At 42.3% G+C, this 26,934-nt stretch overlaps 1 protein-coding gene across 14 annotated transcripts in view; it reads right to left on the minus strand.

Annotated features, from left to right (window-relative positions):
* Nucleotides 1–26,934, minus strand: part of SUSD1 (sushi domain containing 1) — a 258,157-nt gene that overhangs the window by 136,982 nt on the left and 94,241 nt on the right. For all 14 annotated transcript variants that reach the window (XR_006710319.1, XR_006710318.1, XR_006710320.1 and 11 more), the window contains 4 exons: nt 17,156–17,247; nt 15,689–15,875; nt 5,237–5,333; nt 1,052–1,310 (listed from right to left, as the gene is read on the minus strand). Coding sequence is in view for 11 of the 14 variants with exons in the window: in XM_045469272.1 (XP_045325228.1) it covers nt 1,052–1,310; nt 5,237–5,333; nt 15,689–15,875; nt 17,156–17,247 (635 nt within the window). In the remaining 3 variants the exon portion in view is untranslated. The remainder of the gene's footprint in view (nt 1–1,051; nt 1,311–5,236; nt 5,334–15,688; nt 15,876–17,155; nt 17,248–26,934) is intronic.

Here is a 26,934-nt window from a genome sequence, read left to right on the forward strand (position 1 = left end):
GTCTCTCTCTCAAAACTAAACCTTAAAATATTTTTTCTAATTAAAAAAATAGAGTGTGTCTTGGTCGTAAGTATGTGATGAACCTTATAGTCCAGGTGGCTCAGATGCATTAGTCAAGAGATGTTTCTATTGAGGTGCCTGGGTAGCTCAGTTGGTTGAACAGACAGCTTCAGCTCAGGGCATAATCTCACCATTAGTGGGTTTGAGCCCCACACTGGGCTTTGCACTGACAGCAACAAGCCTTCTATGGATTCTCTCTCTCTTTCTCTCTCTCTCTCTGCACCCTTCCTCCACTCACACTTTATCTCTCAAAATTAAACATTAAAAACCTTTTTAAAAAGGAAATGTTTCTAATAATATTAATACAATGTTTTTCTAATTTCCATCACCAATCTATGTGAATTTATCCCACTCTTCGAGTTCTCCTGGGACAACCCATCACAATGGCTCTTCCAGGAGAACTTCTACCCCGGCCCACTGATCCAGCTCCTGCTTTCTGCCTATCCAACTCACTAGATTTATTCATTATACAATGACTACATAGTTCTAGGTCTCATGAAAGAACCACCACTGGAATAACATAGTCTTTCTAAGGATGAGGAGAGGTGGGTATGGCCGAGGAAGCAATGGAAGGAGAAAATAGGGCAGTGCTGACGTTAATCTGCCTCTCCTTCCTGCTTCCAAGACAGAGTGAGGGGAGGCGGCAGCTTGGCAGGAGTACAAGGAAGTGACAGGGAAATCTAGATGTTCCTTTCTAACTAAGGCTTCAGCAGTGCAGTAGGATGAGGGCATTCCTGCAGCTTAAGAGGAAGAACCAAAACTAGGTCAGTCCAAGCATAAATCCAGCCAGGTCCTGCAGGAAGTTCAGAACATCAACCTCCTTAAAGGTTTCACCTGCCCGTCATATATAAAGGCAAAGCAGTCAACACATTTTTATGGTTATTACATGCAGTGTCCATCTCCAATACCAGGAAAACAAATGTCCAAACATTTAACTTTCACATGAAAAAGAAAACACAGAAGTCACAAGAGTTTTTAAAGAAGTATATACCTTATTCCATTCACTTGTGATTCGTAATATAATGCAGTAATCATTCCCTTTTCTCAAAGGTGCATTATAGTATTTCCCATAGTACAGCCTGTCCCCAATAGATATCTCCATGGCATCATCTGGGACATCTTTGGCCAGTAGTTCCGCAGCCACATATCCACTGGCATCAGAGGTGTTGCTAAAGAATGAGGTAGCCCCTTCAGAATCACAAAAAAAAGTGCTTTGGAGGGCCAGGGGAAGCACCAACACCTGGTAGGAACTGGAAATAAAAAGAAAATGTCTATCAGACCCTTGCTTCATTCATTGATTTATTCATATTTATTGAGCACCTGCTATGAAAGAAACACTCCTCTAGGCACTAGAGGCACATACAACACTGCACAAGAAAAAGTCCTTGCCCACAGCGGATCGACAGTCTGATGGCTCCAACAGGTAGGGCACTTCAGTTTGAACCTGTACTGCTAACGCCACATGACATGGGGTGAGGGATCTCAAGTTCTCGCTGAGGATGGACGCCAAGTACATCCTCTAGAGCTGGGAGAAGTTGTTACAAGTATGGCCGCCCTGAGTGTGCACGCCATAAAGCCGATCTAATCAATGCTCTCCACGTGGGCAAATAAAGCCCAGCTGGGCCAAGGGTTCAGCAGTCACATGGAGGCTGGCCGCCTACAAGAGTTAATGGGCTAAGTCTGCAAAAAGGCTCTAATCACATGGCAACCTGAAACGGAACTCATGTGATCTGCATTCCCTCCGGTTCACAGACTGATACCAAAGTTCATGTGAAATAAATGAGAAGGAAGGAGTGCAAAGTCACCATGAGTTAGTCCAGCCTGACAATATCCTGAAATAGCCTGAAAGGGACAATGTCATATGTGCATTGTGGAACTGTTCCCTAAGTGTGGACAAAGAGGCACACCAGCAATCTACTCTCCTTTTGTGTGTATTATGGTTTATCCCACCAAATTCAAAACCTGTCGGTGAAAGGAGGTGTCAGCATAAAAACGCACTGAGAATGAATCACGTCTTCTTTTTTGTTCCCGTCTCTTCAGTCCTTATCTCCTGCCTCTAGTATAGCACATGTCTGAACACCTGCTTTCCCGATCAGGCTTAAGAGCAGGGATTTAAATGATTGACACTTATATCCTTGCAAATCCTTACACAGTTCTTTGGCTGTGATTGACTCCCCACTAACATTTCTTGAGTTGAAATTTCAATAAAGAGGAAAAATATGCATCAGTACCGAATATGATTGGGGTCATTTCCAAACCATTAGGCCACATGATCTATTTTACCAATAAATATACACTACCTGCTCCACATTCCTAAACGCCCTACCTCTTCCTTCCTAAAAGTCCATGGGTCACTACGTTAAGAAAAGGGAGCCCCCCACCATAGTAGGTGTTGGACTTGGAAAATCTCCACCCCAAAAACCCTAGGTGTCCCAGAGTCCTGATTTCCACAAAGTCTGGGCTCACTTTCCAGCAAAGGGCTTTCTCCAAAAGGTACAAAGTAAAGCCTGCAGGGCAGTGAGCTGTCATCACCACCACTGTAAACATTTACTAAGAATCCACTCCCTACAAGGGAACACTTGTAACAATACAGTTTCCTGGAGACCTGAAGACATTCCTACGAATCATGGCTGCAGGTAAGAAAGTAAATAGTGCGGCAGCTCCGTGCTGCCCACAAGCTCCTCTTCAAATCCACCTTGTCTTTCCATGTAGATAGTGGTGTTCAAGTGCAAGTTCAAGGCATACCTTTGGTTCTGGACATTGCCCATTAGAGGCACCAGTCATGGGGCATAAAGCAGTCTTCCCCAGTTAGCATGATCATAATCAGGTGAGTTGCTTGATAATTATACAAATTTCCAGCCCCTATCCCAGACCTACTGAATCGAAATCTCCAAGAGTCAAGTGCAAGAATTTGCACTGCTGATAAAGCACCCCTAGGTGATTTCTAGAAGTTGGCAAGTGTGGGAGACACTAGCATTAAGAGAACCCAGGAACAGGCTGTATCATCTGTCCAAGATCACCAAGCTAAGGAGGCAGCCATGGTCCCAGAGCCCAGCTCCACCAAGTGCCCCAAGCCACTACCCTACCCCCAATGATGCACAAAGCAGATTCAGGCCTGTCTCACACACTGGCAAAGCTGCTGCCCCAGCTCAAACCAGGTACTCAGGGAGAGGAAATCACCCCACTTGCCTTCTGGTAATTAACCCTGATGACGTTAGGGAAGCAGTTGTGGCTGTTTGGAACATGACTGTTCTGGAAAGACTTCTCCCCTCTTTCTCACCGCCCCCCCCCCCCCCCGAATGACTCACAGATCTCCACTTCCTGTTTTGGAGGCACTGGAGAGCACATTAGCCACCAAGATAGACTGTCATTTGGCTTTTCTTTTTGCCTTACGTAACTATTTGGCCTACATATCACATTTACTCTTGCAAGTTCTCTCAGACAGTGATATCATAACTTCTGTTCTCCTTATAGCAACAGAATTGCAGTGCCTTCCAGTAACTTGTCAGAAACAGAACAATGTGGGCAATAGCCATCCCAGGAAAGACCTTTAAGAATTTGCTGCACTTAAACTAATGGAAAGACAGGAAAAGCCTAAGTTTCATTATATATGGCCACACAGATTGGGACACCTGGGTGGCTCAGTCAGTTAAGCAACCAACTCTTGATCTTGGTTCAGGTCATGATCTCACAGTTTGTGGGTTTGAGCCCTACATCAGGCTCTGCGCTGGCCGTGTAGAGCCTGCTTGGGATTCTCTATCTCCCTCTCTCTCTGCCCCTCTCCCAGTCACACTCACTCTCTCTCTCAAAATAAATTAATAAACATTTTTTTAAAATGAAGATAAATGGGGGCGCCTGGGTGGCTCAGTCGGTTAAGCGTCCGACTTCGGCTCAGGTCATGATCTCACGGTTCGTGGGTTCAAGCCCCGCATTGGGCTCTGTGCTGACAGTTCAGAGCCTGGACCCTGTTTCGGATTCTGTGTCTCCCTCTCTCTCTGCCCCTCCCCCACTCACGCTCTGTCTCTCTCTGTCTCAAAAACAAATAAACATTAAAAAAAATTTTTTTAAATAAAAAAAATAAAGATAAATGGACACACAAATAATAGATCCAGACTTTCTTTTAACTTTATAATATCTCACATTTATTTTCACCTTGATTGTACTGAAGGGTCATTAGACTAACAGGTCAAGACTGACATAAGACAATGAAGGTTAGGTCAAGGATGGCAAGGTTATTGCCACGTCCTTGCCTTATTCCTGTGAGAGAGTTGCTTATCTCTCCAGGGAAACCTCTATCTTCCTTTCTAAAAAAAAAAAAAAAGGGAATAATTCTACTTTCTTAATCCAACCATGACCCTCTAAATATAATGCCTAATAGAAGACAATGTAGTTCTCCAACTGAGGTGGATTAATTCCATCCTAATGCAATCTGGAATCCCAGAAGCAGTTATTAACTACCCAGTGCCTTGCCCTTAACTCAATATGTGGTTGAATTAAGAGAGTTATCCAAATGACCCTTTCAGAAGCCACTACCCATACCCAAAGATCATCCTTAAATAAAGAAAAACATACTCTGTCTTTGGTAAATGAAATGATGCTCTTGATCCATCATCACGAAGAGATGTATGTGAAGATATGAGTGCAAAGGATCACACCTGATACGTCACACTCAACCAATGCTTGTCCACTGACCAAAGGAATGGATTTAATTATTGAGCTAAGCTGCCCAAATGCTTGTTTCTGGCTCCTTAGAAGTCTCTCTATTCATTTGGAAGGGCCCTGGTTGGAGTTAAAGACCCAGTCTGTGCCCAAGGAATCAAAAATAAAAGGCCCCGGGGCACCTGCATGGCCGACTCTTGGTTTAAGCTCAGGACATGATCAGTTCGTGAGTTCAAGCCCCACATCTGGCTCCATACTGACAATACAGAGCCTGCTTGAGATTCTCTCTTTCCCTCTCTCTCGCTCTCTGCCCCTCCCATGCACTCACTCTCTCTCTCAAAATAAAACAAACTTAAAAAAAAAAAGTTTAAAACAATAAATGAATAAGAGGCCCTGCCTATACTGCCCCAATAATTTGAGTGCAGCACCTAAAGAGAGATCTCCTCAATTAAACCAAAGTTTCCAAAACTCTCTATGAGGATCCCTGGACAACCATGGAGAAGGGGGCACTGCTCACCTGATCGGTCCATTTTTCTCCTTGGCTTTCCTCAGTCTCAGACGTGGTAGAGGCTTTCCATGCACTGTGACAAAGTCTACTTCTGGAAGGGGAGGCTCTGAAAACAAGTCGAAAAGAGGAAAAGGGTGTGATCAGAACAAATGGAAGCATGACCAAAGTGGTCCTAATGGGGGCCATCAAAAGGAAAGTTCAAATGTAAGGACTGATGAGCATTTTCTGACATATGCTATAACACGGATGAATCTTGAAAACATGACACTAAGTAAGCCAGACTTAGAAAGACATTGTATGATCCCTCCTACATGCAATATCTAGAACAGACAAATTCATAGAAGAAGAAGTAGATTGGAAGTTGCTAAGGACTGAGGGGTGGGTAGGCAAGGGGGAGTTAATTGTGTAATGATCAACAGAATTTCTGTCTGGGGTGATGAAAAGATTGTAGAAATAGATAGTGGTGATGATTTACAATATCATGAATGTACTTAATTCTGTGCCAGAAAACGGTTACAATGGTACATTTTATGTTATATATTTTACCACAATAAAGTTTAAAGAAAATAAGCAATTCCCCAGTGCTGACAGGGTGGATACAGCGGGCCTTACAGTTAACTTGGTGGACAGGTTCCAGATATGCTGGGGAAAACCAGCATATCAGACTTCTAGATCCTTCCCAATCACAGAACATTCTGTCCTTCTTTTGTTCTCTCCAGCAACCAGGTTTCCCAAATAGACTTTCCACTGGGAGGGGACTATGTTGGCTGACACCAGTGTTCCAGTATCTAACTGATAGCTACATTCACAGTATGAAGGCACCGGCCGCCATTGTGCCTTGTGGGTAACACAGCTGAGATGCACTGGGCACTAACTAAATGTACTAGCTGTTTTCTGCACAGGCCTCATCTCCTATGATCTTCTCAACACTGCTATCAAGTGGATGAGATTTATAGAGGGAGAAAGGAAGAAAGACAAAGAATAAAATATGAATGCCCCCCCTCCCAACCCTGGCCTAGAACTCTGTTACAGTGAAAGTGAGGAGTAGGAGGCCAAAATAAACACTCAAGACTCTATTTACCCAATCAGAAAATAGACTTGGGGTAGAAATTTCCAATCCAAATTATAATAAAAACTTAGACCTTCCTAGATAGATTTTAAAGCACTATCATGAGGGGCGCCTGGATGGTTCAGTCAGTTAAGCGTCCGACTTTGGCTCAGGTCATGATCTCACAGTTCACGAGTTCAAGACATTGGGTTCTGCGCTGACATCTTGAAGCCTGGAGCCTGCCTCAGATTCTGTGTCTCCCTCTCTCTCTGCCCCTCCCCTGCTTGCACTCTGTCTCTCTCTCTCTTTCTCTTAAAAATAAACTTAAAAAAATAAAATATAATATGATAGTTGCCAGAGGGAAGGGGATTTGGGGGGTAGACAAAATAAGAGAAAGGGATTAAGAGGTACAATATTCTAGTTATAAAATAAATAAGACATGGGGATGTAATGTACAGCATAAGGAATACAGTCAATAATATTGTAGCAACTCTGTATGGTGACAGATGGTGGCTGCATTTATTGTGGTGACCATTTCATAATGTATATAAATATCAAATTTTTATGTTGTATACCTGAAACTAATATAACTTGTATGCCAATCATTCCCCAATTAAAAAAAGCTCTAACAGGGCGCCTGGGTGGCTTGATCGGTTAAGCGTCCGACTTCGGCTCAGGTCATGATCTCACAGTCCGTGAGTTCGAGCCCCATGTCGGGCTCTGTGCTGACAGCTCAGAGCCTGGAGACTGTTTCAGATTCTGTGTCTCCCTCTCTCTCTGCCCCTCCCCTGTTCATGCTCTGTCTCTCTCTGTCTCAAAAATAAATAAACGTTAAAAAAATTTTTTTAAAAAAAAGCTCTAACAAATATGTCATTTATACATCATCAATCAACACCTTTATTAGCTACCTTTATACATCACATTCCATGGGAGGCTGGAAGAAACAGCCATGGAAGACACAGTTTCTGCCCTCCAGGAGTTCAAACTCTAATAGTGGAGACGGTTTCAGAAACATGCAGTGCTCAGAACCATGAGAAAGTTATACACAGGGTGTTGTAGAAGGTGCAGAGGAAGGACACCTGAACAAGGGCAGGGGGCGCCGAGACCACAGAATGCAGAAATATACGTATACAGGGGCAGGAGGTGGGAGAGAGGGCAGAGACAGAACTGCAGCCCCACCAGTAGTTCAGCATAGCTGAAAGGCTGAGCCCCGGTCTGGTAGGCAACAAAGTGGGAGGTGTGGGTAGAGGTCAGATCTGAGGTCCTGGCAATAGAATGAAGTCATTTACAGATTTCTTAGCAGATGTGTATTTTAGAAAGACAATTTAGGGGCAGCTGAGTGCCTCAGATGGTTAAGCATCCAACTCCTGACTTCACCTCAGGTCATGATCTCAGAGTTGTGAGATCAAGCCCCGAGTCAGGCTCTGAGCTGAAGGTGGAGCCTACTTGGGATTCTCTCTCTCCCTCTGCCCCTCCCCTGCTCATGGTCTGTCTCTCCCCCAAAATAAATAAATAAATAAATAAATAAATATTTTTAAAAAAAGAAATATTAGGGCACCTGGGTAGCTCAGTTAAACATCTGACTCTTGGTTTCAACTCTGGTCATATCTCATGGGTTTCCTGAGTTCAAGCCCTCGTGTTGGGCTCCACACTGACAGTGCAGAGCCTGCTTGGGATTCTCTGTCTCCCTCTCTCTCTTCCCCTCCCCCACTTGTGCTGTCTCTCTCTCTCTCAAAGCAATTAAACGTTAAAAAAAAAAAAAAAAAAGAAATACAATGTAGACAGCTGGTTGAAGGAGGAACTGAAAAAGAACCCAAGTACCAGTTGTCCAAAACCTTGTTAAGATGTGCCTGAGGTCTGAAGCAAGTGACAGCACTGAGAATGGAGAAGAGGGGGCAGGTGGAAGAGACACTCAGGGAAAGAGAGAACAGAACGTGGTGGAAGATAAGGAAGAGGGAAGAATCTGGGCTTTGGTTTTGACAACCGAGTCAGCAGTGATGTCATGCAAGGTCTGGAAGAGAAGTTCAGAAGCAGCTCACTGACATGCTTGTGGAATTGTCCAGCCGGCAGTTAGAATGCAGGTCCAGACAGGAGCAAACCGTGGTGGTGCTTCAGAGTCAGCCGTCGGTAGCTCCCCGGGGTGATGGGGTAAATGCACCTCAGCACCGACCACTAGGATCCCCAGGCATCTGATACCAAGTGGAAGAGTGAGAGCCCCAGTAACTTTTATTAAACCGTGCTAAATCTAGAATTCCTTCCAAAGTCACCTAGATATGGCCACATAAATTACATTTCCATAAGCCTGTGGGATTGCTAGGGACCCTGGAAGGTGACCTGGAACAGCCCCTGCTTACACAGTCAGGGTCTCACAAAAGGCCTTGGAGGTCTACGCTGTTTCCAAGAGGTGTGTGTTCCAAAGAGATTCCGAAACTCATGCCCCTGAGGAAGACGACCGCCAGGTTCCCGCAGCCGCGATGGGGAGAGGAGGCTGAGGTTTGAAAAGCCTTGGCCAGGTCCTCCAGCGTAATGTGCCCCTTCCAGTCTGAGAATTTCTGCCCTCAGCCCTTCACGCTAACATTGAAATGCCCTTTCATTTGTGATGTCCTGTTGTCACAGTAAAGCAAGTGCTTTTTATCACACATTTCCTGTTTTCAGCCCAGAGGGGGATGAACTGTTCACTCTCTGAGAACCTTCCTCGGGCTCTTTTAAATTTTTCCTCTGTTTGTTCTTCTCTGATTAATAATTCCAGTTACTCTCGTCTTTTGGTTCACCTCTTAAGACTGCCCAGTTTTGCCCCGTCCTCGGTACAAGCAGAACAAAGTGCTAGCTCAGCTGGGAGAAGGCAGGCCCACAGAAGGAGCTGGAAAGCCACCCCTGACTGTTTCATGCTACACTGCCCTTTGCTAGTTTCATGCCTGCAGTTAGTTCTAAATGTGCCACTGCCATCCGGCCAATTCCATCCACATGTGACTTCCAGACTGCTTTCTGTTCCAAGACCTTCCCCACCTTCTATTTTAAATAGGCTACTTTTTTTTCACTCATGTAAAAGCTTGAACTTCATTAGGTGAGTTGTTTGCCACATTTCAAGGTTAAATAATCTTAACTTCCAGCCATGTTTTCCGAGGTGCTATTCCCAGTCCCGCGCCCCACCCCACCCCCGGCCCCAGCTGCTGTCCTGGGTAGATGTGCTTTTCTTTACATTAGCCTCATTACTGATTTAAATCAAATCAGACCCAAGGCCAGAAATGGGTCATGTCTGGGCTGGAGAGTGTAGTTCTTCCACCCTGGGTATGTAAGATGGGGGAAGGCCCCAGAAGCAAATGACAAAGGAAAATATGGGGACTGCCATGTGAGAAAACTCTGGAGAGTAAGGAGAAAAGCAGTGAAGGAGAACTTTCCCTATAAAAAATTAAATATAGCATAAAATTACAATAATTGAAATAGTATGGTACAAGCCCAGGACAAGCAAAGGAATGGAAGAAACTAGACAGTCTAGAAAGAGATCCAAACAAATAAATGAGAATATAGTGCATGGCACAGACAGTCTTTCAAAAGGTAGTATGGGAGACACCTGGGTGGTCAGTTGGTTAAGCGTCCGACTTCAGTTCAGGTCATATTCTCATGGCTTGTGAGTTTGAACCCCGCATCAGGCTCAGTGCTGACAGTTCGGAGCCTGGAGCCTGCCTCTAATTCTGTCTGTTTCTCTCTCTGCCCCTCTCCCTCTCGTGCTCTCTCTAAAAAATAAATAAATATTTAAAAAATAATAATAATGTAAAAATTAAAAAAAAAAAAAGGTGGTGGGAAACTGGCTTATCAGTTAGGGGAAAAAAAATACCCTGTAAATTTAGCCTTATACCATATATCAATTCCAAATGGGTCTAAGTTTAAAGGCAAAAAGCAAAACTATCAAGAAGCATCAGAGGGATGGCTCAGTCAGTAGAGCATCTGACCCTTGATCTTGGGGTTGTGAGTTCAAGCCCTACATTGGGCACAGAGATTACTTTAAAAAAAAAAAAGACGACGACGAAGCATTAGACAATATTAGAGAATAAGAACTGATCTAATTTCAGGGTCGGGGAAGGTTTTTCTTGGCATGAGCAGAGGCAGAAACTATAAAAGAATCAATAGAATTGATTACATGAAATTTTTAAATGTCTAAAATGTTAAAAAAGAATACTGACAAGAAAAATAAACAGTAAATAACCCAGGAGGTGGGTTATAATATGTATAACAAAAGGTTAATATCATTAATGTAGGCAAACTATTAAAATCAGTAAGAGAAAGGAAGTAATATTAGTGAAAATGTGTTAAAATTCCTCTAAAACACACCAACATGAATAAAAAGAACGGAAAAGAAAATTGAATCTGTGCCAAAACTAAAGCCCCAACTTCATGCTATAAATTTCAAGTAAATACAAGGAAATGACACACATAAATAAATACATACAAAAACACCGCGTTGGTTCTTTTTGAATCCTTAGCACCTCCCCAGCAGATCACACTGCACACTTGGGGAGGCATGATCAACTGAAACTGACAGCAATAGAAACAATGGTAGCTTGCACCATAAGTCAGCAGCCATTACAAGGCTGGCTACATTCCCCCTATCGATGAAGTTGTGAGACTTGGCCTTTCGGGGAGAAGGAACAATCTTCTCTTCATCTTTACATCCCCCGCTTCAGCACTTAGCACAGGTCTTTGTACATAACCAGTCAATAAATATTTGCTGGGTTAAATTGTTAAATCACCCCATGCCCCTCCCACACTCTTCCACCACACACAGAAACTCTGGTTTTTAGGCTTCTGATGTAAAGAAATGTTCTCATTCATATTTTGTAAAAGGTAACGTTAATACAAGAAAATAACACACCCAGCCTATTTTCCTCTGCGGTGTATCATCTTGTCTCCATGGGGCCTAGGTCAGGGTGTGGACGCTTTCAGTGAAGGGAACTGGGAGATATCCATCCCCACATAGCCATTCACTTGGAGGTTTGGGATTTAGATCTGCTAGAAAGTAGCTGGGAGAGTTCGGGGGATGAGAGAATAGGTGGCCCATGGAGGTAGGGAAGGGCCATACCTTCCTTCTGGTCTAACATTACATACCCAGATGTCAAAGAACTTGTGCCCATGAAAGACTCTCAGAGAGTCCGGACAAACACAGGAACAGCTGGGATGAAGGCCAGTCCCTCTCCGGACCTCTACTGCAGCTTCTGCCCCCTGGGAGCAAGGGGGACCAGCAGGAATAAGTGTGGTACCCTGGAAACAGCCCAAGGAAATAGGGTTCTCAGAGGACACAGGGGTACACTGTCCTTGGGAAGTCTATGGGTAGCCAACCACGGACGAGAAGCCTCTGGCAGAAGAACTCAACAGACTTGGTCCTGTACAGTGCTTTCTGGGGACACCCAATAGGAAGAGAGGAGATATCAGACGTGGGGGCTGTGGCTTCTAGTCCTGTGGGGGAATCAGAGCTACCCTGACTAGACCTCTCCATTCTCTCCATTAAAGGGACAGTCTGCTAATGCTCAGGACATACCTATGTTTTTGATTGCTTTCCTGAATATCTGAAAAAAGTACATTCTCTTTTTCTTTTCCCGAATGCAGGCAGAGATGGGAAATTTCCCATATTAGTTTCCAGCCTTGGTACTAAAGGGCACCTTGGGAAGGAATGGTTTCCTTGACATCCTTTCTTCCCTTTTCTCCTCCAGCATTCTTGATTCTATAATAAATATTCAACCTCAAATTATCACCGTGTTGTGTACACAAGTGGTTTAGCTTAACCTTTCCACACACATTTGTTTTCTCTCTCCCCCGCCCCCCACTTTCCCCCCTCTGGTTTTTTTCTCTCTCCCTATGGGAAGACAAGCTTTCTGACTTGGCTAGAAAATAGCATAACCAACGTGTGAAAGCTCTTCTGATTCTGGGTCTACACCAAGGATGGAGTTTGCTCTTTACCCTGTCCTAAAAGGAGTGTAAGTAGTGGAGCTCTTCTGAGGAATTCAGCTCACTGGGCTCTACCTGAGGGAGGCTGTCAGCCCTAAGGCACAAGCCCTGGGAGAGGACCTGGTCTCCCCCTCCCCTCAGGCCAACACGCTCTCCTTTTCTCACTCCAACACTTTCCTCTGCCCTTCAACGTGCCTAGAACTTGCACCCTCCTCTGAGGTCAGCGATATATTTAAAGCACTACTCTTCATCCTGTTCCCATCAGGAAGATTTAGTTTAATGTAAGGCATTCGGAAGGGAAATTCCATTCACTTTCCTTCTGGGAAATCAGCTGCTGAGTTTTCCAGGCCCAAATCCCTTGTCTCACATTTCTGGTAAGATTGAAAAGTTCAGGATTTTATTGAAACACAGCCATATCTTAGGCAATCAAGGCATACCTCTTCCTATCAACGCATAAGGCTCTCTTTTTTCCCCTTTTATAAAAAAAGAGAGTTTGAGTGGTTTTTTGTTTGTTTTTTTACCTTTTGAAAAGATCATAACAACTTGAATTTTTCACTTTTTTAAAATTTCAAATTCTTTAAAGTAGGGTAGAGTTGGAAAATATGCAGCTGTTGTCACAAAGAACTTTTTGAAGGGTCTCAATGGACTTAAATAGCTCAACAGTGTCCCCTGGTGGCCATGAGTACAGGGCGCTTCAGCTAAGAGGGCTATAGTTAGCCTACAAAACAAGATTAAAATAAATGTCTCCTCAAGAAGAGACTCCCTTATCCAACTCAAAAAATTTGAAATACTGATTTAAATCAGCAGTACAAACCAGCCAAACACGGTAAGGACCACAGAGCAGGAAGCTAAATAGGTATTCATTTGACTAAGTCACCACAGAGAGATGCCCAATTGGACATTACTTCTCCTTCCGGCCTAAAACTTAGTAAATTCTTTTTTTTTTTTGAAAGCCTTTCTTAACTCACCAGCCATCCCCTCAATGCCAATACCATGCAATGGCCATTCAGGGTTTGTTGTGCTATGTGCCAGCACTATCTTTACGTCTCTGCCTTCAAGGAGCTTAGTCGGGGAAAAGCAAATAAACAAGTAAACTAAAAAACACAAATTCTGGGGGTGTCTGGGTGGCCTAGTCGGTGAAGCCTCCGACTCTTGATTTGGGCCCAGGTCATGATCTCATGGTTTGTGGGTTCAAGCCCTGTGTCGGACTCTGCACCGACGGCCTGGAACCTGCTTGGGATTCTGTCTCCCTCTCTCTCTGTTCCTCCCCTGCTCTTGCAGCCTGCCCCTCCCCCCTTCCCTCCCTCTCTCTCCCCCCCTCTCTCTCTCTCAAAATAAATAAACGTTAAAAAAATTTTTTTAAATACAAGTTCTGAAAACAAGTTCTATGATGAAATTCACACAGGATAAGTGGATAGCGAATGATGGGGTGGAGACGGAGGTTATTTTTGAAAGGATGGGCAGGGAGAGCTTCTCTAAGGTACTGGCATCTGAGCAGAGACCTGGATGATTATAAAGAAGCCATGTGCAGAGTGTGCACCAGGAAGAGTAAACAGTAAATGGAAAGGCCTGGATGCACGAACAGGTTTGACCCATCTGAGGAACAGCGAAGAAGGCAGGGGGGCAGCAGATGCTAGCGAGAAACAGAGAGAGCAGAGATGTAGTCAGGGAGGCAGGGAGCCAGACTCCATGCTTCATGGTAAGAACGTGGATTCTATTCTAATGCTAATGCTAACTCATTGGACGGTTTTGAGCTGGGGATGACACATTCTCCTATGCATTTTTAAAAGATCACTCTGACTTCTGAGTGATCTTTTTAAAGTTATGGTCTCACCATACTTGGGAGTGGGGGTGAGGGGTGGGAGACTGACAGGCACCCGTGAAAGCAGAAAGACCAGTAAGAAAGTCAGTGTAGGAGTCCAAGCAAGAGGTTGCTGTCTTGGATAAGGTTGCTTTGTGGTGAAGGTGAAGATGGAGAGAAGTGGGTGGATTCCAAATATATTTTAGAAACAAAAGCAGAAGTTGGTCGAGAAGGGTAGAAGCTTTTTCACCTGAGCAACAGGTGAACAGGAATGCCAATAACCAAGATAGGGAAGCCTGGACGGAAAATGGCTTTGAAGGTGAGAGAAGAGTTGAGAAATCAAAATCCTCTTGGACTTGTCAATTGGGTGTGCAAGAAGTTGTTTAAGAGATGACTGGATATATGAGCACGGCACTCAGGGGAGAATCTGGGACTAGGATACATATCTGGGAATCCTCGGCATACAGGCAATATTCTTAGCTGGGCAGAGGGGGTAGATAATGAAGAAAAAGGAAGAGGAACAGGCAGAGAGGGCATCCGTAAAAGAGGACTGAGCAAAGAGGAGCCAGCAAAGAGGACTGAGAAGGAGCAGCCAGTGAGGCAGGAGGACTTAAAAGCCCAGAGAAACTGTATTTCAAGAAGGCAGGAATGCCAAATGCCATGGTGGGGGAGGGGGTGGGGGGGGCAGGGAAGAGAATAAAAATTAAATAAAAACAAAATTGGGCAGCGGATTTTGCAACATGGAGACACTTTCAGTAAAGCAGTGTGGCCAGGACAACCACCTCCAGTTTGGAAACAGTTAAAGGAAGTACCTGAAGTAAGGATGTGGAGTCTATAGAACAGACACTTCTTTCAAGGAGTTTTATGGTAAAGGGGATGCTGAAAGAAGTAGCCGGGGGGAATATGGGATCAAAGGAAGTGAGTTTTTTAGTTTCTTTGGTTTTCATTTAAAAATGGAGATCCTACAACATGCTTGTGCAGTGCTGGGATGATTTCTCTACCGGGGATGATGGGCAGGAAGGGATGGGATCCAAAACACCCATTGAGGGGAGCAGTCACCTGAGGAGTGGGGACCAGAGAGAAGACAGAACACACGGTTCTGCACGAGAGTAGCAATGGGAGACTTGGGAGAGGCAAGTCCTCCCTGATGACTTCTAATTGCTCGGTGATGTAAGAAACAAGAAGGCAATACTCCGAGTCTTAGCTCAACTCTCCCAGATTTGAAGAGAGACAAGAAAATGAGAGGAAAGTGAATTTTCCAGGGACCAGAGTGGGACTGCCTATCACTTCTCCCTGGAAAGGACAGACTCTTGAGGCACTTGCGACAGAATGACAATTAACTCATGTTACTGAGAAACAGTACTAATGAGAGAAAATTCTTTTTAGGTATGAAATGTTTGAGCTATTTCAAATATCCGGAAGGAATGTAACCAGCATTCATAGACACGCTAGCCGGATTTAATTCGCATTAATGGTTTGTTTCAGCTGACTTTTTAAGGAATAAAATATTACAGTCACAGTTACAGTAGTCTCTCCAGTTCCACGCCCTTTTTCCTCTCGCTCTTCAAGTTCATTCTTTAATGATAGGAAGCAATAGTGTTTCTCTTTATCTGGGCCCATCTATGGCTCTGTGGTGACTTCGTTCATCCAAATGCTGTTATTCAAGATTTACCTGTTATCTGGGTTGTCAGGGAGAGGACCACAGGAAGTTCAGAAGACAAAGCCTGGACGTGGACACTGTAGTTGGTGCCTGGATGCAGGTCCAAGCACATCTCGGGAGCCTGACTGCTGGTAGTGATATTAAAGATTATTTCCTGGGAAAATTCCTTCTGATACCATCTCTGGCCCTGAATGTGAAACTGAAACACAGAAAAGTTCACTAGGTGAATGGCTGGCCTGGAAGGCTCCAAATGCCTCCAAACCTTTTCTCATGAGCAATCTTGCTCTTAACTCTCAAGTTCCTTCACAGAGTGAAATACAACAGTAAACAAATATTAGAGACGTAATACCATAAATAATGTCGCCACGATATATCAGCGCAATAAAAATAGCTTTAAATCAAAATGTGCGAAAGGCCGAGGCCCCAGTACTAACAATTTTCTTGGTCTCGTTCTCACATATACAATGAGCAATGTGAAAGTCTGCTCATATACAATGAGCAAAACTACAGGAGCAAAGCCACAGAACATTTTCCTAGAAAGAAAACGAAGGGGCGTCCAGGTGGCTCAGTTGGTTAAGCATCCGACTTCGGCTCAGGTCATGATCTCATGGCTTGTGAGTTCAAGCTCCACACGGGCCTCTGGGTGGACAGCTCAGAGCTTGGAGCCTGCTTCAGATTCTGTGACTCCTCTCTCTCTGCCCCTCCCCTACTCACACTCTGTCTCTCTCTCAAAAATAAACAAACATTAAATAAAAGTTAAAAGAGAGAAAGAAAGCAAGAGAAAGAAAGAAAGAACAAAAGGAAGGAAGGAAGGAAGGAGGGAGGGAGGGAGGGAGGGAGGGAGGGAGGGAGGGAGGAAGGGAGGAAGGAAGAAAGAAAGAAAGAAAGAAAGAAAGAAAGAAAGAAAGCAAGAAAGAAAGAATCTGAACTAAGCCTTCTCCAGAGCTGGACCTGAATTAGGAAACTCCAAGCTGGTCTGGTAAAACCTCGGCAGGATTCTTCTCCTCTGCCTGCCCCCTTCTGACATTCCCTCCATTTTCCTGGAATATCCCAGTACAGGGGCCAATACACATACTTTTCTGCCCACTTAAATTCTTCTAGTAGCAGCTCATCCCAAGGGCTTTACCTTTCTTATTCACAACCGCATCTAGCTTCAAAAATTCCCCTTGACTCCCTAGCGATATGTTCATACCCTGGTCAGAGACACATGCAAAAGCCATGGATTCCTTCCACGGATCCTGTGTGAGCATCAGCTCTGCATCGGGCTACGTGCCCAAAGAAACTTTCATGACTTACTCATCAATCCCCAAGGTCTCTCTCTTCAAATATGCACTACAAGTGCCCATCTTCTTGCTTGTGCTTGCAATTGCCACTATCAATCCGCCATTGATAATCACAGCTGTAGAAGTAGATTTTTAGGTTCACTGATATTTTTTAAGCCTCCCACACAAGACAACATCTATACACAGAGTAACTTACTGAATACATCTCCTCTGTATCAGCTGTTTTTGTACTTCTCCATCTCAAGCAGGTTTCATTAAATATTGAAATGTTACTGATGATCTGTTTTACTGCAGGGGGGAAAGAATGAGAAATCAACTTACACTCTATACAAAAATGCTACCTTTTATAGAGCATGCAGCTCCTGATCTCAGGGTTGTGAGTTTGAGCCCCACAGTAGGTATAGAGATTACTTAAAAAATAAAATCTATAAAATAGAATGCTATCTTGTATGGAATCACTTACACAGGACAATTTCAGTAGTACTTTAATTTAGAAATTAGTGGTGGCAGTCTGAGAAACACCACTTTTACATTTATGTAAACTCAATCTTGATGAAAGATTTAAAATCAAAAGATACCCAATCAGAGGATCCCTTTTAAAAATTACTTAAATCCAGTCACTGCAAACTCCCCTGGTTTACTAACCTAAAACTGCAGTTCGGGCTTAGACAACCTCATTTATACAGATAAGTATCAATTTCAAATTCTGAGCAGGGAGCAACACTTGAGCAGAGCATTGAGAAGTGCTCTTCTTTGAGGAACTGAAAAACGATTTGCTAAGAAGTTTCACAGCAACACTGCCGTGATTAATAAATCATAAAGACAACTCCCAAAGCACCTGAAAAAAAAAGAAAAGTCTCAAGGGAACCAAGCCTTTATTGTGTAAACCCCTGGCCTGACAGGTTCCTATGAATGAAGCCACATTGGTAGATGTGACCCTTCTTTATGGATTGGGCAGCTTTGCCCAGAGAAAACCTGTTCCACAGGTCACAAGCTGTACTTCAAATGTTGTAAGACAGAGTAGGTAAGAAAGTACAGGTGTTTCAGAATAATGGAATCTCACTATTGGGTACAGAATTTAAAGATAACTAGCAGTAGTCCAAGGAACTTTATACTTATGAAACTTTCAAAAACCGATAACCTCAATACTATTTAAGTTGCAGACCATACAAAAAGGTAGAAAGTTTCCCAATTTACTCAAGATGACTGGATATCCACAATTCCCAAATTGTGCAAGCAGTTACAAAACACACTATGCCAGGGGCGCCTGGGTGGCGCAGTCGGTTGAGTGTCCGACTTCAGTCAGGTCACGATCTCGCGGCCCGTGAGTTCGAGCCCCGCGTCGGGCTCTGGGCTGATGGCTCGGAGCCTAGAGCCTGTTTCCGATTCTGTGTCTCCCTCTCTCTCTGCCCCTCCCCGTTCATGCTCTGTCTCTCTCTGTCCCAAAAATAAATAAACGTTGAAAAAAAAAAAAAAAAAAACACTATGCCAAACTCACTTATTATTATAAATGCAAAAACCTAAAATAAAATATTTGTAAACAGAAGTCAGCAGTACCTTCAAAGAACAATACACTATGATCAAGGAAGATTCATTCCAGGAATACAGAGGTGATCATTATTGGGAAAGTATTAATAGATTAAAAGGGAAAGGCCACATGGTTACTTCTATATCCATTATGGTTAACACATTTAATACATGTTCCTGACTAAAAATCTTAGTCAACTAAGATTTAATTTGATAGAAACTCCCTAATTTAAGAGTGTTTATTAGAAACCACCATCCTTGCTGGTAAAATAATGAAGCAATTTCTAGTAAAGTCAAGAACAATACAAAGATGCATGTTCTCATAGCTATTATTGAGCATTAGCTATGAGATTCTAGATGACATGGAGAGAGGCAAGAACAAAATGAGCTATAAATACCAGGAAGAAAGGGAATAACACAACTTCCAGTAAATCTAAGAAAATCAACTGAAAACAAAAAATGAAATCACTTGAAAACAAGAGAAAAACACATGCAAATAATGGAGTTTGGCAAAGTGTACCCAAATATAAGAACACAGAAAAACTAGTCATTTTCAATAGATCTATAAGAACAAGTATGGTAGGCTAAAGACAGGCCCCCCCCCCCAAAATGTCCACATCCATCTGTGACCATGTTACCTTACATGGCAGAGGGACTCTGCAATTGATTAAGATAGGGAGATTATCCAAGATTATCCAGATGAGCCCAATGTAGTGACCTTGGTCCTCATAAGAGAGAGACAAGAAGATCAGGGTTAGAGAGAGATTCAAGGGCAAAAGCAGCAGTTAAACCAAAGAGCTTCAAAGATGGAGGATGGGGCCCAAGCTAAGGAATGTTAGTAGGATCTAGAAACTCGAAAGGACAAGGAAATTGATTCTCTCCTCCAGCTTCCAGGATGAATACACACCTGCTGACACCATCATTTTAACAGAATGGAACTGATTTGAACTTCGGACCTCCAGAACTATAAGTTCATGTTGTTTTAAGCCACTAAATTGGTGGTAATTTGTCAAACTAGCAATAGGAAACTAAAACAACAAATAAACTACAACAAAAAGATGCAGTACCCAGCCATTGCAGTTCACCGTGCCCAGCCACCGGGTTCAGATTAGTCCCAGCCACTGATGCATACCATGGCCAGCCTCATGCCCCCAGCAACACCAGCACGCAGCCCCCAGCCACCACAGTGCTTCAGGAAATCCAGTATAGAACTAGTGCCCCAGCACAAATTCTGCTAACACCACCACTTGCTCTCGAGTTCCCCCGCGGGCATGCCCACCCTGCCTGGGCCCCACTAACACCACAGAGAGCAAGCACAGCCCACAACAGGCAGAGAATCAGTGCAAACAACTGCACTGAAGGGAAAAGTGATTCAGACACTACACACATAGCAGCACATATAGGATACTCTCCTGAAGTGCCAGGTTCTGGTGAACAGAGGAGACTGCACTGTAGGGCACTCCAGGACCTCTTCTTCATAAAGTCACTACTTTCAAGATCAGAAGACATAGCTGACTTTCTTAACATACAGAAACAGACACAGAGAGGCAGACAAAACAAGGAAATGGAGAAATTTATCCCAAATGAAATACGAGGACAAGGCCATGACCAGAGATCTAAGTGAAACAGATATAAGTAACATTACTGATAGAGAATTTAAGGCAATTATCATAAGGATAATCACTGGACTTAAGAAAAATAGTGGAAGACATGAGTTGAGACCCTTAGCACAAAGATAAAGAATAATATAGCAGAGATAAAGGGCTCAATAAACAAAATGAGAAACACACTTGATGGAATGAACAGAAGAATGGAAGAAGAGGAATGAATTAGTGACCTAGAAGACAGAGTAATAGGAAGTAATCAAGCTGAATAAAAGAGAGAAAAAAGAATCATGCAAAATGGGAACTCAGTGACTCCATCATATGCAATGACATTCATAGTATAGGAGTCCCAGAAGAAGAAGAGAGACAGAAAAGGAGGCAGAGAATTTATTTGAGGAAGTAGTAACCGAAAAATTTCCTAATCTGGAGAAGGAAACAGATATCCAGATCCAGAAGGCACAGAGAACTCAAATCAAAATCAACAAAAGCAGACCCACACCAAGACATATTGTAATTAAATGGCAAAATATAGTGGTAAAGAAAACATTTTTAAAGCAGCAAAAAAAAAAAAAAGAAGACAGTTACTTACAATGGAAAATCCATAAGGCTAACAGGAGACTTTTCAACAAAAACTTTGTAAGCCAGAAGGGAATGGCATGGTATATTCAAAGTGCTGAATGGGAAATTTCAGCCACAAAAGATGCTCTATCCAGCAACAGAAGGAAAGATAAAGAGTTTCCCGGACAAACAAAAACTAAAAGAGTTCAACCAAATCAGGCCTGCAAGAAATACTAAAGGGGGCTCTTTGAGTGGAGAGACCAAAAATGACAGTATAAAGGAAGGAAACACAAAAGCAATAAAAATGAATGTTTCTGTAAAAAATCAGTCAAGGAATTCACAAAATAAAAGAATATAAGGGGCACCTACCTGGGTGGCTCAGTTAGTTAAGCATCCAACTTTGGCTCAGGTCATGAGCTCATGGCTCATGAATTCAAGCCGCACTTCGGGCTCTGTGCTGACAGCTCAGAGTCCATAGACTGCATTGGGTTCTGTGTCTCCATCTCTCTCTGCCTTTCCCTTGCTCATACTGTCTCTCTCCCTCTCAAAAATAAATAAACATTAATATATATTATATATATGCTACATATATCTATGATATATATTACATATACATATTACGCACATATATATTACATGTAATATATATTATATTATATATAATATATATATAAGGGGCACCTGGGTGGTTCAGTCAGCTGGGCCTCTGACTTGGGCTCAGATCATGATCTCATGGTTTGTGGGTTTGAGCTCTGTATTGGGCTCTGTGCTGACAGCTCAGAGCCTGGAGCCTGCTTTGGATTCTGTGTCTCCCTCTCTCTCTGGCCCAATCCTCCTTGCGCTCTGTCTCTGTCTCTCAGAAACAAATAAACATTCAAAAATACACACACACACACACACACACACACACACACACACACAAATAAAATATAATAACATATATCTAAAATATGGGGAGGAGAAGAAAAAAGACAGGGTTCAAACTTGAATGATCATCAGCTGAATACAGACTGCTATATGCAGAAGACATTAGATACAAACCTAATAGAAACCATATATTTAAAACCTTTAATAAACATGTAAAGAATAAAGAGGAAGAAATCCAAATACATCACTAAAGAAAACTGGTGCACCTGTGTGGCTCAGTCAATTAAGTGCCCAACTCTTGATTTCAGCTCAGGTCATAATCTCAAGGTCCATGAGATCGAGTCCCACATCCTGCTCTCTGCTGACAGTGTGAAGCCTGCTTGGAATTCTCGCTCCCTCTTTTCCTCTCCCTCCCTCTCTCTCTCTCAAAATAAGTAAATAAACCTTAAAAAAAAAAAAAAGGAAGAAGAAAACCAGTAAACTGTGAGAGAGAGAAAGAGAAGAAAGAATCAGAGAAAAATTTCAGAAACAACAACAAGTAATGAAATGGCAACAGATACGTATCTATTGATAATTACTTTGAATGTAAATGGACTAAACACTCCAATCAAAAGACACAGGGTGACAGAATGAATAAAAAAACAAGACCCATCTATATGCTGCCTACAAGAGACTCATTTCAGACCTAAAGACACCTGTAGATTGAAAGTGAGGGGGTAGACAAGGGATACAGGAGTACTGATGCATAGGGGCACTTGTACCCCAATGTTTATAGCAGCACTCTCAACAATAGCCAAATTATGGAAAAAGCCTAAATGTCCATCAACTGATGAATGGATAAAGAAATTGTGGTTTATATACACAATGGAGTACTACGTGGCAATGAGAAAGAATGAAATATGGCCCTTTGTAGCAACATGGATGGAACTGGAGAGTGTGATGCTAAGTGAAATAAGCCATACAGAGAAAGACAGATACCATATGGTTTCACTCTTATGTGGATCCTGAGAAACTTAACAGAAACCCATGGGGGAGGGGAAGGGAAAAAAATAAAAAAGGAGGTTAGAGTGGGAGAGAGCCAAAGCATAAGAGACTCTTAAAAACTGAGAACAAACTGAGGGTTGATGGGGGGTGGGAGGATGGGGAGGGTGGGTGATGGGTATTGAGGAGGGCACCTTTTGGGATGAGCACTGGGTGTTGTATGGAAACCAATTTGACAATAAACTTCATATATTGAAAAAAAATTTTTTAGGGGCGCCTGGGTGGCGCAGTCGGTTAAGCGTCCGACTTCAGCCAGGTCACGATCTCGCGGTCCGTGAGTTCGAGCCCCGCGTCGGGCTCTGGGCTGATGGCTCAGAGCCTGGAGCCTGTTTCGGATTCTGTGTCTCCCTCTCTCTCTGCCCCTCCCCCGTTCATGCTCTGTCTCTCTGTCCCAAAAATAAATAAACGTTGAAAAAAAAAATTAAAAAAAAAAAAAATTTTTTTAAATAAAGTAAAAAAAAGAAAATAAAAGTAACACTCATTAAAAAAAAAAAAAGAAAGTGAGGGGGTAGAGAAACACGTATCATGCAAATGAATGTCAAAAGAAAACTGGAGTAGCAATACTTAGACAACATAGACTTTAAAACAAAGGCTGTCGGGGTGCCTGAGTGGCTCAGTTGGTTAAGCATCCAACTCTTGATCTTGGCTCAGGTCATGATCTCAACTCAAGTCATGATTTCACGGTTTGTGGATGTGAGCCCCACACTGGGCTCTATGCTGGCAGCACAGAGCTTGCTTGGGATTCTGTCTCTCCCTCTCTCTGCCCCTCCCCCGCTTGTGCACTCAGGTGTAGTGCACACTCTCTCTCTCAAAATAAATAAACTTAGAAGAAAAAAGACTGTAATAAGAGTCAAAGAAGGAAACTACATAATAATAAAGGGGACAATCCAACAAGAAGATATAACAATTGTAAATATTTATGCACCCAATATGAAAGCATCCAAATACATAAAACCTTTACTAACAAACATAAAGGAACTAATCAATAGTAATACAATAATAGTAGGGGGCTTTAACATCCCACTTACATCAATGGACAAATCATCTAAACACAAAATCAATAAGGAAATAGTGGCTTTGAATGACCCACTGGAACAGATGGATTTAACAGATATATTCAGAACATTCCAACCTAAAACAACAGAATATACATTCTCTGCAAGTACATGGAACATTCTCCAGAAAGATCATATATTAGGCCACATAACCAGCCTCAACAAATTCAAAAAGACTGAAGTCATACCATGTATCTTTTCTGACCACAGTACTATAAAAATAGAAGTCAACCACAAGAAAAAATCTGGAAAGCACACAAATACATGGAGGTTAAGTAACATGCCGCTAAATAATGAATGGGTCATTCAACCAAGAAATCAAGAAGAAATAAAAAAGTAGGGCACTTGGGTGGCTCAGTCAGTTAAGCACCTTAACTCTTGATTTCGGCTGAGGTCATGATCTCGTGGTTCATGGGATCAAGCCCCACATTGGGCTCTGCACTGACAGCCCAGAAATTTCTTGGGAATCTCTCTGCTCTTCCCTTGCTCTCTTTCTCTCTCAAAATAAATAAGCATTTAAAAAAAGATAAAAAACTACATGGAAACAAATGAAAATGAAAACACAACAGTCCAAACCTGTGGGATGCAGCCACAGTGGTTTTAAGAAGGAAGTTTATAGTAATATAGGCCTACCTCAAGAAGAAAAATCTCCCATAAACAACATAAACTTACACCTAAAGAAGCTAGAAAAAGAACAAACAAAACCTAAATCTAGAAGAAGTAAGTAAATAATAAAGATGAGAGCAGAAATAAATTATATAGAAACTAAAAAAACAATAGAACCAATCAATGAAACCAGGGCCTGGTTCTCTGGGGGAAAAAAAAAATGGTTTAAAACCTTTAGCCGGATTTATCAAGAGAAAAAGGAGAAAGGACTCAAATAAAATCACAAATGAGAAAGGAGAAAATAACAACTAATATCACAGAAATACAAACTCTTGTAAGAGAATATTATGAAAAACTATATGCCAATAAATTACACAACCTAGAAGAAATGGATAAATTTCTAGAAACATGTAAACTACCACAACTGAAAAAGGAATAAATAGAAAATTTGAAGAGACCAATGATTAGCCAAGAAATTAAATCTGTAATCAAAAAACTCACAACAAACAAAAGTTCAGGAACAGATGGCTTCACAGGTGAATTCTACCAAGCATTTAAGGAAGAATTAATACCTATTTCTCTCAAACTATTTCAAAAAAAAAAAAAAACAACAACAACAGAAAAGCAAGGAAAAGGTCCAAATTCATTCTTTGAGGCCAGCATTATCCTGGTACAAAAACTGGATAAAGACACCACTAAAAAAGAGAACCACAGAGCAATATCCCTGATGAACACAGACACATAAAAATCCTCTTTAAAATACTAGCAAACTGGGGCGCCTGGGTGGCGCAGTCGGTTAAGCGTCCGACTTCAGCCAGGTCACGATCTCGCCGTCCGTGAGTTCGAGCCCCGCGTCGGGCTCTGGGCTGATGGCTCAGAGCCTGGAGCCTGTTTCCGATTCTGTGTCTCCCTCTCTCTCTGCCCCTCCCCCGTTCATGCTCTGTCTCTCTCTGTTCCAAAAATAAATAAACGTTGAAAAAAAAAAAATTAAAAAAAAAAAAAAATACTAGCAAACTGAATCCAACAATACATTAAAAAAATCATTCACCATGATCAAGTGGGATTTATTCCTAGGTCACAAGGGTGATTCAATATTCGCAAATCAATCAACATGATACATCACATCAATATGAGAAAGGATAAGAACCATATGATCTCAGATGCAGAAAAAGCATGTGACAAAGTACAACATCCATTCATGATAAAAACGCTCAGCAAGTAGGTTTAGAGGGAGTATACCTGAACTTAATAAAGGCCTTATGTGAAAAACCCACAGCTAACATCATCCTTAATGGGGAAACACTGAGAGCTTTTCCCCTGATGTCAAGAACAAGATAAGGATGTTCGCTCTCAACACTTATTCAACATAATACTTAAAGTCCTAGCCACATCAGACAACAAAAAGAAATAAAAGGCATCCAAATTGCTAAAGAAGTAAAACTCTCATTATTTGCATGATATGAGACATACATATGTATACACACACACACACACACACACACACACACACATCCTGAAAGATTCCACCAAAAAAATTGCTAGAACTGAGAAACAAATTCAGTAAAGTGGCAGGATACAGAATCAAGGTACAGAAATCTGTTGCATTTGTACACATCAATAATGAAGCAGCAGAAAGAGAAATTAAGAAAACAATCCCGAGGCGCCTGGGTGGCTTGGTCGGTTAAGCGTCCGACTTCGGCTCAGGTCATGATCTCATGGTCCGTGAGTTCGAGCCCTGCGTCGGGCTCTGTGCTGACAGCCCAGAGCCTGGAGGCTGTTTCAGATTCTGTGTCTCCCTCTCTCTGACCCTCCCCCGTTCATGCTCTGTCTCTCCCTGTCTCAAAAATAAATAAACGTTAAAAAAATATATTTTATAAAAAAAAAAGAAAACAATCCCACTTACAATTGCACCAGGAATAATAAGGTACCCAGGAATACATCTACCAAAGAGGTAAAAGACCTGTACTCTGAAAACTATAAAACACTGATGAAACAAATGGAAGATGACACAAAGAAATGGAAAGACATTCCATGCTCACAGAGAGGAAGGATAAGTATTGTTAAAATATCCCTGCTACCCAAAGCAATCTACAGATTTAATGCAATCCCTACCAAAATACCAATAGCAATTTTCACAGAACTAAAACAAACAATTCTAAAATTTGTATGCAACCACGAAAGACCTTGAATAATCAAAGCAATCCTGAAAAGGAAAAGCAAAGCTGGGGGCATCACAAATCTGGACTTCAAGTTTTATTACAAAGCTACAGTAATCAAAACACTTGAGACTGGCACAAAAAAAAAGACACACAGATCAATGGCACAGAACAGAAAACCCAGAAATGAACCCACAATTATATGGTCGATTAATCTTCAACAAAAGAGGAAGAATATCCAATGGGAAAAGTCTCTTCAATAAACGGTGCTGGGATGGCATCATGAACAAGAAAAAAAAAAAAGGACTGTTTACACCATACACAAAAATAAATTCAAAATGGATTAAAGAGGGGGCCTGGGTGGCTCAGTTGGTTAAGCATCCAACTTGAGCTCAGGTCACAATCTCATGGTTCGTGAGTTCAAACCCCATGTAAGGCTCTATGAAGACACCTCAGAGCCTAAAGCCTATTTCGGATACTGTGTCTCCCTTTCTCTCTCTCTCTGCCCTCCCCTGCTTACACTCTCTCTGTCTCTCTCTCTCTCTCTCAATCAAAAATAAA

The sequence above is a fragment of the Leopardus geoffroyi genome, chromosome D4 (assembly GCF_018350155.1).
Source record: "Leopardus geoffroyi isolate Oge1 chromosome D4, O.geoffroyi_Oge1_pat1.0, whole genome shotgun sequence".
Classification (NCBI taxonomy): Eukaryota; Metazoa; Chordata; class Mammalia; order Carnivora; family Felidae; genus Leopardus; species Leopardus geoffroyi.